Source organism: Sus scrofa, chromosome 2, assembly GCF_000003025.6.
Source record: "Sus scrofa isolate TJ Tabasco breed Duroc chromosome 2, Sscrofa11.1, whole genome shotgun sequence".
Classification (NCBI taxonomy): domain Eukaryota; kingdom Metazoa; phylum Chordata; class Mammalia; order Artiodactyla; family Suidae; genus Sus; species Sus scrofa.
Genome location: NC_010444.4, coordinates 69,823,862 through 69,837,319, shown reverse-complemented (window position 1 = coordinate 69,837,319; position 13,458 = coordinate 69,823,862). Strand labels below are relative to the sequence as shown.

Genomic DNA, 13,458 nt, shown 5'->3' with positions numbered 1-13,458 from the left:
CCTCAGGTACGGCCCTAAAAAGACCAACCAACCAAACAAAAAACCCCACCAGATCCTTAACTCACTGCAATACAAGGGAACTTCCTGGTATTAATCCTTTCATCTCTAAATATAAACTGTGATCTCCCATTGCAATCTAAAATAATGCAGCCAATAAAAATTATGATCCGGTTCATCTCAGGATGAAGAAATAAGAACAAAAAAAGAAGCTAGGAAGATTTTCCTGATGTCAGATGTTCTGTAGACAAACAGTATGTAAAATTTAAGTTTTGACTGATGGCTATATTTATTACATTTTTCACTACCTTTGTAAGAAGATTAAAGTGGTTTTTCTTTTTGTCAATTAATTTTGAATGTTAGCCATACCCAAAAAGTAGTTTAATGGTTTGTGCAAAATTTCGCCATCAGCTCTTCTTGCACAAGGGCAATGAATGAAAGCTTCATGAATGAGGCAGAAAGTACATGTCCATATCTTCCATTCCTGGGAGAACCTTACAGTACAGAATGCAGAACCTTCCAGAAGACAGTACATCTTGGAATTTCCCCTATGGCACAGCAGGTCAAGGATCTTGCATTAGCACTGTAGCACCTTGGGTTGCAACTGTGGCCTGGGTTTGATCCCTGGCCCAAGAACTTCTATATGCCACAGGCAAGCCCCACCCCACCAAAAAGAACAGAAGACAGTAGATCCTTCTTTTTTTTTCTTTTTTTTTTTTTTTGGTCTTTTTGCCTTTTCCTGAGCCACTCCTGTGGCATGTGGAGGATCCCAGGCTAGGGGATCTAATTGGAGCTGTAGCCACCAGCCTATGCCAGAGCCACAGCAACGTGGCATCCGAGCCACGTCGGTGATCTACACCACAGCTCACGGCAACGCCAGATCCTTAATCCACTGATCGAGGCCAGGGGTCGAACCCACAACTTCATGGTTCCTAGTCAGATTCGTTAACCACTGAGCCACAAAGGGAACTCCGAAGATAGTAGATCCTTTAATGATTCTGTCCCAAGAGAGTCTGGCTATGCAAGAGGAAGGATTAAGACCTTAAACATTGTGTCAGTCTTTTTATGTATATATGTTTCTTTTTCCCTTGATATTCTCTTAATTAAAGACCCATAATTTGTCTTTATCCAAGGAAGTATTGCCTAGAACACTAGAATCATCTACACTTGTTCTAGTAAACAGATTATAGGTAAATTTTTTTTTAAAATTTTTTCTTTTTCTAGGCGCACCTGCCACATAGGGAATTTCCCAGTCTAGGAGTCAAACTGGAGCCACAGCTTCAGGCTATGCCATAGCCAGGGCAATGCCAAATCCTTAAATCACTGAGCCAGGCCAGGGATCCAACCCACATTCTCACGGAGACAATGTCAGTTTGTCCTGACGGAACAAAAACTCCCAAATTAAAATTTTTGTTGGGAAAAAAAAAAAAAAAAAGAATTTCCATTACATAATTTTTTTTTAACCACATACATAGCATGTAGAAGTTTCCGGGCCAGGGAATGAACCCAAGCCACAGCAGTAACCAGAGCTACAGCAGTGACACTGTTGCCTTAACCAACAGAGCCACCAGGGAAATCCTCCATTCATAGTAATTCTTTAGCCTTGAGACTACTAAAGACTCTTTTGAAGGATCTATTCTCCTCCTTCTTCTCTGTATTACTGCTAATGAGCTGCAAGTAGATATAAATGTGCAAACTTCAGGGCACACACTTAGATGGCAACGTTAACAAGTTTATTCCGAGAAATGAGCATTTTGCCCCTCCCACCCTCAACGTACAAGATAAAAACAGACCTCATCAGATATGATGGAAGGTTGAGTAAAGAAAAAAAGAACAAAAAAAAAAATCAAAATGATCAAGGTCGCTCTTTGAAATGTGGCTTCCTGTGGCAATTAACCTTGCCCTTGGTACTTGGCCATAAAAAAGAATGAAACAATGCCATTTGCAGCAACAAGGATGGATCTAGGGATTATATACTAAGTAAGCCAGACAGAGAAAGAAAAATAACCTAGTATTACTTATATTTGGAATCTTACAAAAAATACAAGCGGAAGTTCCCACCGTGGCTCAGTGGTTCACGAATTTCACGAGCATCCATGAGGACGTAGGCTCCATCCCTGTCCTTGCTCAGTGGGTTAAGGATCCGGGGTTGCTGTGAGCTGTGGTGTAGGTCGCAGACCCTGCTCGGATCTGGCCTTGCTGTGGCTGTGGTGTAGGCCAGCAGCTACAGATCTGATTTGACCCCTAGCCTGGGAACCTCCATATGCCTTGAGTTCGGCCCCAAAAAGCAAACAAACAAATAAAAAACACAAGTGAACTTATTTACCAAATGGAAATAGACCCACAGACATAGAAAACAAACTTATGGTTACCAAAGGGGATAGTGGGGGAGGGCGGAATATATTAAGGAGTTTGGAATTAACACATACACACAACCCCTGGCCCAAGAACTCCCGCAGACCATGATGACGAAAGAGCTATGAGTCTCCAAATGATCAATTCTTGGCCAGAATGGAAGTCTGGTCTCTATCTAAGTTAATCTCAAGACAGAAGGTGGTAGAGAGGTGAAGTTAGCCCCAGCCAGAAGGGAATGTGCCTGAGGATTTTCTGTTGTGATGCAGCAGATTACAAGCCTGATTAGGAACCATGAGGATGTGGGTTCGATCCCTGGCCTTGCTCAGTTGGTTTAAGGATCTGGCGTTGCCGTGAGCTGTGATGTAGTTTACAGATGCAGCTCGGATCTGGCGTTGCTGTGGCTGCAGTGTAGGTCATTGGCTGTAGATCCAATTTGACCCCTAGCCTGGGAACTTCCATATGCCACTGGTATGGCCCTAAAAAAAAGCAAAAAGAAATAAAGAAAACGTGCTTCTCTTTTAAGCTCATGCGCAGGCGTATGGCTGGTGCTCCCTGCAATCATCTCATTTCCTTTCACATGCACACATCTGCAGACAGCTGTTTTCCTATAAATGGCTGTGAACCAGTAACAGCCCAAGGCCTGACATAGTCACAATAATTTTTTGTTCAATTAGGTATGCTGAGGGAGTTCCCGTTGTGGCACAGTGGTTAATGAATCCAACTAGGAACCATGAGGTTTCGGGTTCGATCCCTGGCCTTGCTCAGTGCGTTAAGGATCCAGTGTTGCTGTGAGCTGTGGTGTAGGTCGCAGACGTGGCTTGGATCTTGAGTTGCTGTGGCTGTGGCGTAGGCCGGTGGCTACAGCTCCGATTCGACCCCTAGCCTGGGAACCTCCATATGCCTCAGGAGCAGACCTAGAAAAGGCAAAAAGACTTTTCCACAGTCTCCCTTTTAGAAGGGCAACTCAGCAGAATCTGTTAAAAAAAACAAACAACCCCACGAACTCATTGTAGCTGTCAAGGAATGTTCTGCATGTTTAAAACTTTTGGAGAATCTTGCAAAAAAAATCATCTTTCACGCTGTCCTGGAGCCTACAAGGCACAGTGAAACTTACATTTGGTTGCTTTTTCCTTATAAAAGTTTTTAAAAAACAACAACAACAAAAAACAAAAACCAAAAAAAAAAAAAACCCAACAGAGTTCCTGTCCTGGCTCAGCAGAAACGAATCTGACAAGCATCCATGAGCACACAGGTTCGATCCCTGGTGTAGGCCAGCGGCTACTACTCAGATTTGAACCCTAGCCTGGGAACCTCCATATGCCAAGGGTGTGGCCCTAAAAAAAGAAAAAAAAAAAAAAAAACAACAACTAGGAGTTCTTGTCCTGGCTCAGTGGAAAAAACCTGATTAGCATCCACGAGGATGCAGGTTCAATCCTTGGCCTCGCTCAGTGGGCTAAGGATCCAGCATTGCCGTGAGCTGTGGTGTAGGTTGCAGATGTGGCTCAGATCCTGAGTTGCTGTGGCTGTGGGGTAGGCCGGCCGCTACAGCTCTGATTTGACCCCTAGCCTGGGAACGTCCATATGCCACAGGTGCAGACCTAAAAAAGACAAAACAAACAAACAAACAAACAAACAAAAAAAAAACCAAACCAAAACAAAACATAAAAACTACCAGAGTTCCCAATGTATTGCACTGGGATTGGCCGTTTCTCTGCAGTGCAAGGACACAGGTTCCATCCCAGAACAGTGGGTTAAGGATCTGGCATCCCTGCAGCTGCAAAGTAAGTCTCAACTGTGGCTTGGATCTAATGCCTGGTCCAAGAACTCCCTATGCTACAAAAAAAGGAAAAAATAAAATAAAATTGGACAAACGGCTGATACATGAACCAATACACGAATTTCCAAAACATGTGTGTCTGGCTTTTTTGACTCCAGAGTATGTACTATTTACCTGTGTTCTAGTTGGGGCAAACTAACCTATAGGAGTTCCCTTGTGGTGCAGCAGGTTAAGGATCCTGAATTGTCACTGCAGCCACTTGGGTCACTGCTGTGGTGCAGGTTCAATCCCTGACCCAGGAAGTGCCATATGCTGTGAATGCACCAACAACAAACCAAACCAAAACTAAAACAAAACTAAACTAAACCAACTAAACTAACCTACAATGATAGAAATCAGATTAGTAGTGGCCTTTGTTGTGTGAGGGTGGTGAACAAGCTGAAGGGAACAGAGAACTTTCTGAGAGGTGAGAAATCCTCTAAATCATGATGAGAGGTTGTTCCATGGAAGGAGACATTTATCACAATTCACTGAATTGTTTGCTGAACACTTGTCCTTTTTATGGGATGGCAATTACCCTAGATTTCAAAAGGAAACACATTCTGGGTCATATCCAAGTCTCCTTAGGAAACCAGCCAGGTGAGATTAGGAGAGATAAGAGGCAGGGCCACAAGGAGGCCACAGGAGATACATGGAGTGTTTAGAAATATCAACAGAACTCGATAACTGTAGTACAAGGAGGCCAAGATCAAGGGGGCCATGGGGAAGCCCAGGAGACAGGAAGAAGGGGTAGGAGAGACAGAGGGAAGGGAGAAGCTGAGTTGACCTTCAGAACCTGCTGCTATCAGAACACAGACTGATAAAAACATGGATAAAAGCACAGCCCAGCTACTGATCCAAACAGGACCATGGCCCTCAGAGGCGCCTCTACAATACACCCCACACCCCACTGACTCACAGAAGAATCGTCAGAAGAAAGGAAATGACTCACTTCTCACTGAGTGGGCCAAAAGCAATCGGAATTTCAGGACTCTCAGAAAAAAAAAAAATGTCCAAAAGGAAGTTCAGGCAAGGGGCATTCTCAACTGAGGATCCCAGAGGAGGAAATCAGTTGTTCCCTTCCCCAACCAGGCAACTGCAGCTTTAGTTACCACCAATCTACTTTGCACATGGACTCAGCTTATGCTACTGGAAAGGCTAAATATATATATATATTAAAAAATATATATATATATATATATATATATATATATATATATATATATATATATATATTTTACTTTTTAAGGCAGCACCCGCGGCATATGGAGGTTCCCAGGCTAGGGGTCCAATAGGAGCTGTAGCCACCAGACTATGCCACAGCCACAGCCACGGAAGATCTGAGTCACACCTGAGACTTACACCACAGCTCACGGCAGCACCAGATCCTTAACCCACTGAGCCGGGCCAGGGATTGAACCTGGGTCCTCATGGATGCTAGGCAGATTCGTTAACTGCTGAGCCACGACAGGAACTCAAGTCTAGAAATGCGTAAACATCCCAAGGCCCTTTAAAGAGGGTTTAAAGAACAAGAACCCATCTCCCTGGACAACAAGCTCTGGCGTTGCTGTGGCATAGGCTGGCGGCTAAAGCTCTGATTTGACCCTTAGCCTAGTAACCTCCACATGCTGTGGGTGCAGCCCCAAAAAGACAATAAAAAAAAGGAAAAACACAAATACCGCAGCCCAAAGAAACCACTTTTCCTGGTTTCCTCCCTGTTCCAGGAGCAAGGTTTGAGTTTCCCATGTCAATTTCATCCGAATTTCAGGAAAAGCAAACTTGAAGCTCCCCATCCCATTATCTCATCATGCTGGAGGTGCCTAAAATTACATAAGCACTGAAACCTGTTCCCCCACCCAAGAATAAAAACCTGCTAAACTCAAGCCTGCAAAACTCTCCTGTCACAAGTGACTGGTCAGGAACAAGGTTATCGAAACAAAAAAGGGGAATACACATTTCTGCTTTTTCTCCAGCACACAAATGAAGCGGTAAACGCTTTCGATGTTTTCTTTCCACTGCTACAGAAGAGGGTGGTTGTTCAAGGAAGTCAAAATTATACATGGAAAACATTTCCTTGAATAAAGAAGTGGCCAGAGCTAACAGACTCAGCGGAAAATGAAAGAGAAATCCGTTTATCAGTTTTCTTTTCCACACAAGGTGATGCCAAGGTATTTTCCCCAGGGGTGATCTCGATGATAAATTTTGGGGCCTGCTTCTTTGGGGGAGGGCTAGCCTGTTTCTATCACTGTTCACCACTGGTTACTTCCAGTGTCTGAGCAATACGTGATCATTTACTTGCTGGACAGAGGGGCAGGATGTGGATGCACTAGTGTTAACACACTAGATGTGGAATGTGAAAGGCTGTCAAAGCAAGGCGCACACAAGGCACCTAAAATTGGGTCCTATCAGGAGAGGAACTCTTACACCTAAGAGCGGGAACATCCTGGACAAATGAGGTACATATTTTCCCTTAGAGGTTTGCAGTCTCAAAAAACATTCTCCCTAATCTTTTGCCGGTGTTGCTCTGGAAAAAAAATATGCCCAGCAATGACCATGAATCACCTAGGTGGGGCATGTTGTTAGAACAGACACAACTCTTAGTGGGACCACTCTGCTTTCTCCGTTTGGGTGTGTCTCTGGCATACTCCACACACAACTGTTAACTGATTTTGATCTGGCAAAGCAGGCAAGTTAAGATCTGCAACTACTTCCATTCCCCAAGGAAACAGACAAGACACTCCCACCCACTCCACCTCCACCCCCAGTCACTACTCAGGGCAAATGTGGAGTAGCCAGGGCTGCTACAAACAGACCTCATCCTACATCATCTTGTTAACACCAGAAATAAGGAGTAACTGTCAGCTATTAGGAGTCTGGGGAAGATGTCAGGACTCAAGAGCCTCCTTGAGAACAAAATATACCAGACTCTCAGGCCCCACAGGGAAAGAGGAAACTATGACAAGCAACACATCTTGCTCAAGACTTCACTGCCATTACTTTTTCTTAGGAAGAAGTGGATCAACGTGTGAAACACAGATTAATCAAGTGCGTCTTGACTAAACCATACTACCTCCGCTTCACACAACTGGGTGGCCGAATTATTATAATAATCCTCTGCCATGTGGCTACAACCTCCCTTCCTTTCCTCCCAGAGGAAACTGATGTGTCACGGGCACTGATTCCAAGAGTTCAAAGGTCTCGCCTCAAAGCCCCCCCTCCACCCTGTCAATAAAAAGACAGCTTCCTGCATCCTGTTAATCAGACCATCCCAAGCCTTTTCTACGCCCAGCTGGTTGTAAGTAGAAAAAAGACATTCTCTATAATCCAGAGCCAGGTCAAATGCCTCTAGCAGCCAATGGATAACTAAGGATCCTGCACCAAGCAGCCTCTTGCCCAAACCTAAATTTCAAACCCTCTAACACGAAAGGTCGTCTTGTAGGCAGCTCGGCTGAACCCATTTATCCTCTCTGAACAAACAAGGCAAGCTGAGGGGTCCATCCAGTCCCTGATACTCAGTCCCTGCCCCAGCACGGCTGGAGGTCTCCGCGAAAGTGCTCTTCGCGTCCGCTCAAGGAGTGGTATTAGTTCCTTAGGAACAGTTTCAGCCTGGAGAGGAACCGAAGCCTTGAGGGTGTCCCGGGCGAACCCAGCGAGGGCAGCCGCGAGGACAAAGTGCGGACAGAGGCCACGCCACCGATCGCAGAAGAAACCGAGGCATTCGCCGACGGGGCCCAGGCGCTCAGCAGGAGCCTCGTCCAGGCTCATGGAGCTTCTCCAGGGGCCCAAAACCTGCTCCCTCTTTTGTGACAGGAGCCTGGGATGAACCCCAGGAATCTCCTTCGACCTCACCCAGAACCAGGTGCCGCGGCGTGGTACCCCAGCCACGCCCCGCGCCGCGCGCGCTTCTCTGCCGCCATTGGCCAAGGGGAGTGGCTCGAGGCTCGCCTGTTCGAGTAGTGCCCAATAGCAGCCCGAGGGCGGGCCCGCGGGGCTGAAGGCGGGGCAGGAGGCGGTGGCCCGGGGCGGAAGCGTGGTTCCGGGACGATTCTGGGTGCCCTCGGCTCTGTTCTGGGAGCCAGCATCCCTTTCGGACAGCACAAAGCTAATTGGGCCGCCGTCGTAACCCCTGCAGGCGAAAAGGATGCAGAGGGAAGGATCCGGGGGAAGCGCTCGGCAGGGACCTCGAGGCTGAGCAATAGGGTTTTGGATCACCCTCACCCTAGAATAACTCTGAGAGGGAGAGCTCTCTCCCCACAGGGGTGGAGATCCGCGTACCGTGCTCTAAGATAAGGGGGACCTGCATCGAGTGGAAACTTGTGGGAAAGCCACACCATGTTTTCCCTGACTCCCCCAGAGCCTCCAGACCCCCTAAACTCTCGCGCCCCCCTTAGAGCCCCCTCCAACCACGTAAGAATGACTTCGTGCCATTTTCCCACAAGTCTGCCAAGGATACAGTGATTTTTAGTTCTCCACCCCCTAAAAAAAAAAATTACTAAGAGGCTCCCCGAGTTCGGGAGCTAACCTCCAAGCCGCGAGAGCTTCTGGAGCCAGACTTACCTGCAGCTGCCACCGCAGCAATGAGCAAGGCGACAGCCCATCGCAGGACCCAGCCCGTGGACTTCATGCTTCCAGCCTCCGCCTGCAGCTCCCTGGCCCGGGCTCCTGTTCACTGTGTGCGCTCTTGAAATCCGGGCTTCGCGCGGCCCGGACGCGACTGCACGCGGGGCCCCAGTCATTTGCAGCATTTCAATGTGAGGTTTCTCGTAGAGGGAGGAGTTTGCATGGGGTGATTTTCAAATATCTTCACCTCACTGCAAGAGGAGGAGTTTCGGGAGGAGGAGTTTCGAACGGCTGATGTGACATGGGATCCTTAACCCGTGAAGCCCTGACTCGGATTCCAGTCTTTTCCAAAGCCGCTCTGGGATGGGCTGCTAGATGTGTCGATTTTGGTGGCACAAGAACTAAGCCCCCGACCCCCAGCCCAAAATGGAAACGCGCGTCAGCTGAAGGGTATCCCTTAAATTTCTCTCAATTTTTAATTGTTACATCCTCTTTGGTGTCCAAAGTTAACATCCATCTGTCCTTCCAAATGGTTTTGGCCAATGACATCTCCCCTCTGACTAGAAATATTGGAAACTTACCCCCCACACACACCCCCTTCTCTACTTGGCCTTTTCCTTTCTAGGAATTGTTTATAGATTTTAACCATTTCGTCATATATAGTTTTAGAGAGTTCTTCCACATCGCCCCATAATCAATGAGAGTTAAATAAAATCATCTTGAAAGAACGCCCCAAAACTGATTTTGTTTTATGGGATCCAGCGCTCAGATGAATTTTGAGCAAAAACATCTCTAAAATCAACTGACCCACTACTTGGGGTCTGGATATAAATATTGATTTATCCTTTTAGGAGAAGGAGTTGAACAAACAGAGAAGCCACTTCCTCTCCTCTGAGCAAAATCAAAACAAAATAGAGCTTTCAGAGCTGAACCTGATTGCTTAGACCACAGAGGGCTGTTGGAAAACAGCTTTTAAGAATCAGGGAGTCTTCAGTGTTGCCGCAGCTACACAGCTGCCGCTTGGATTCAATCCCTGGCCCAGGAATTTCCCTATGCTGCAGGTATAGCCATAAAAATTTTTTTCAATAAAAATACATGAATGAATGCACAAAAAGCTATGGAGGAGAAATCTCTCAGAGTACTAAGGAGAGTTATCTTTGGGCAGTGACATTTTTTGTTTACCTCTATTTTTCTTGAGCTATCTATATTGTTCATGTATTCTCACCATGCTCAAAAATAAACCTTTTGAAACTAAGAAAAAAATAATTAAAATAATTAAAATCATAAAGATTTTCTTCACATTAAAAAAATAAATAAATCAGGGAGTCTCTTTTGGGATCCATGCACTTACCAGCGGCCCCTTGCCAAAAAAGCCTCCCACAAAGGGTCTGGCAGTTTTGGAGGTTTACTTCAGGAATGAGCAGAGATCTCTAAGGTTTTACAAACTGAGCTTAGCTGGGCAAACTAACCTTTCAGCAGGCTTACAGGGAAACCCAGCAGAGAAGTCAGAAAAGAAGTATAAGGGGCACAATTGAATCCTTGGGGAGAAAAATAGCGATTAATCCAGAAGAAGAAACTTACAAAGTGTTTGGCAGTAAAGAGCCCCAGATTCTGAATCAGACGGACCTCAGGCAAATAACTTAGCTTTGCCAATAAATCAAGGCTGATAAAATAAATATGGGGAGGAAATGCCTGCTTCCCTTATTTGGCAGGTTCATTATCAGGGTCAAAACGAGCTCATTAGCAATACCTGGAGAAATTTACAAGGACTAGCAAGTTCTGAGAGTGGTTTATGAATGTGTCACCATCAAATTCCATTCCTTATTCTATATGTGCCTCTTTTTGTTGTTGTTGTGTTTTTTTGTTTGTTTGTTAAGTCAGGAGCAGTAGATTTGGTTTTTTGTTTTGTTTTTCTTTTTTTGAGGGCCACACCTGCAGCATATCGAAGTTCCCAGGCTAGGGGTCAGATCAGAACTGCAGCCACTGGCCTATACCACAGCCAGGCAACACCAAATCCAAGCCACATCTGTGACCTATTGAACAGCTTTCAGCAGGGCTGGATCTTTAAACCACTGAGCAAGGCCGGGGATTGAACATGCATCATCACAGAAACAATGTTGGGCTCTAAACCCATTGAACCACAACTGAAATTCCTGGAGTACTAGGTCTGATTTCCTTTCTGAAAAATTATAAAAGACTTCTCAGGCTCAGTTTCTGTTCTGTTCCGCTCCAGCTTTTTCTGATCCACCTGGTGGTAGAAGGCCCTTGCTTCCCAATAGGCCTGCAAAGAGTTACCAGGAAACATTCCCTTCCAGAAGGGACTTAGCTTTTTATGTCTCCAGAGGTAGTTGTATGGAGATGTGAGGTCAGGCCTGAAAGAAGTCCACAAAAGCTCTGAAAAGAACATTCCCAGGGTGCCAGGTCCTGGGCAAGAATTCCAGGAGGGCTCTCCCCATGTCCTCAGGGCTCTTAACCCACTGAGCCACAACAGGAACTCCCAGTGTTTTGTTTTTGATGTCCTTGCAACTACATCTTTTCCCTCTCTCTTTTCTTCAAGGAAAAACTTCTTCCTCATACACACTTAAAAACAATCCTTCCTAGAGTTCCAGGCATAGCTCTGTGGAAACAAATCTGACTAGTATCAATGAGGAGGTAGGTTAGATCCTTGGCCTCACTCCATGGGTTAATGATCCAGTGTTGTTGCGACCTGTGGTGTAGATCTAAGACTGGCTCAGATCCTGTATTGCTATGGCTGTGGCAAGGGCAGGCAGCTGCAGCTCCAGTTAGAGTCCTAGCCTGGGAACTTCCATATGCCACGGGTATGGCCCTAAAAAGACCAAAAAAAGTGCTCGCTTCAGCAGCACATATACTAAAATTGGAATGATACAGAGAAGATTAGCATGGCCCCTGCGCAAGGATGACACACAAATTCGTGAAGCGTTCCATATTAAAAAAAAAAAAAAAAGACCAAAAAAAAATCCTTCCATGGAATCCACTTCATTTGAATGTTCTTCTGCTTGGAGTTCCCACTGTGGCTTCTTAGGTTATGAACCTGACTTGGATCCACAAGGATTCAGGTTCAATCCCTGGTCCTACTCAGTGGGTTAAATATCTGGCAGCTGTGGCTTAGGCCATCAGCTGCAGCTACAATTAGATCCCTGGCCTAGGCTCTTCCATATGGTCCAGGTGTGGTTCTAAAAAAGCAAAAAACAAAAACAAAAAAAAAAAAAAAAAGAAAGAAAGAAAGAAAGAAAGAAAAATTCCTCTGTTAGCAAAGTCATCTAAACCGAGGGCAGGCATTTTCCTCATTCTTGTTTTTTTTTCTTTTTAATTGAAGTATAGTTGATTTACAATGTTGTGTTAATTTCTGCCTTACATCAAAGTGATTCAGTTATACATGTATATACATTCTTTTTCAGATTCTTTTCCATTATGGTTTATTGCAGGATATTGACCCTAAGTTCTCTGTGCTATAGAGTAGGACCTTGCTGTTTATCTTTTTTTCTTTTCTTTTTTTTGTCTTTTTAGTGCATCTTCAAGTGCTGTGAGCTGTGGTGTAGGCTGGCAGCTCCAATTCGCCCCCTAGCCTTGGAACCTCCATATGCCACCAGTTCAGCCCTATAAAGACAAAAGACAAAAAATAAAAAATAAAATAAAATAAAAAGAAAAGAAAACATAAAGAAATAGACGGAAAGAAAGGCTGGAGGGAGGGAGGGGGGGAGGAAGAAGCAAAAATAAAAGAAAGAAGAGGAGTTCCCGTCGTGGCGCAGTGGTTAACGAATCCGACTAGGAACCATGAGGTTGCGGGTTCGGTCCCTGCCCTTGCTCAGTGGGTTAAGGATCCGGCGTTGCCGTGAGCTGTGGTGTAGGTTGCAGACGCGGCTCGGATCCCGCGTTGCTGTGGCTCTGGCGTAGGCCGGTAGCTACAGCTCCGATTCAACCCCTAGCCTGGGAACCTCCATATGCCGAGGAAGCGGCCCAAGAGATAGCAACAACAACAACAAAAAGACAAAAGACAAAAAAAAAAAAAAAAAAAAAAAAAAAAAAAAAGAAAGAAGAAAGAAAAAACTCTGGCAAGAGCTCCTCCAAGCCATGCTTGTGACCTTGGCTCCTAGAGCCTTTTACGTCAGCCCCGGCTGCCTTGGCCTCAGGGTCAATGTCAAGGGCAACACAGGCTCCCAGACTTCTCTCTCAGGCCACTAACTCCAGGCAGCTAGGAATCCAGGAAGAAAAAGCCATCAGAAATCCCTGCCTGTTCTTCACAGTGGGCATCTTTGGACCCATAGCAACCCAATGCCCTGCCTCTACCACAGCCACAGCAACACCAGATTCAAGCCGCATCTACAACCTCTGCTGCAACTTTCAGCAATGCCGGATCCTTAACACACTGAGCAAGGCCAGGGACCAAACTTGCCTTCTCATGGATGCTAGCTGAGTTATTAACCTGCGGAGCCCAAGGGATCTGGCATTGTCTCTGCAGTAGCTCAGGTCACTGATGTGGAATGGGTTCGATCCCTAGCCAGGGAACTTCCATGTGCCAGGGATGTAGCCAAAAAAATAATAAAATAAAATAATTATGATAAGGAGTTCCCATTGTGGCACAGCGGAAATGAATCCAACTAGGAACCATGAGGTTGCAGATTTGATCCCTGGCCTTGATCAGTGGGTTAAAGATCTGGCATTGCCATGAGCTGTGGTGTAGTTCACAGTCATGGCTTGGATCTGGCGTT

The 13,458-nt window shown here is 45.6% G+C and overlaps 1 protein-coding gene across 5 annotated transcripts in view; it reads right to left on the bottom strand.

Moving 5' to 3' along the window:
* Positions 1-8,972, bottom strand: part of LDLR (low density lipoprotein receptor) — a 36,476-nt gene extending 27,504 nt beyond the window's left edge. Inside the window, exon 1 of one of the 5 annotated variants that reach the window (XM_021080452.1) lies at positions 8,726-8,972. In XM_021080452.1, coding sequence (XP_020936111.1) covers positions 8,726-8,792 — 67 coding nt within the window. In that variant the 5' untranslated portion in view covers positions 8,793-8,972. 5 annotated transcript variants of the gene reach the window in all.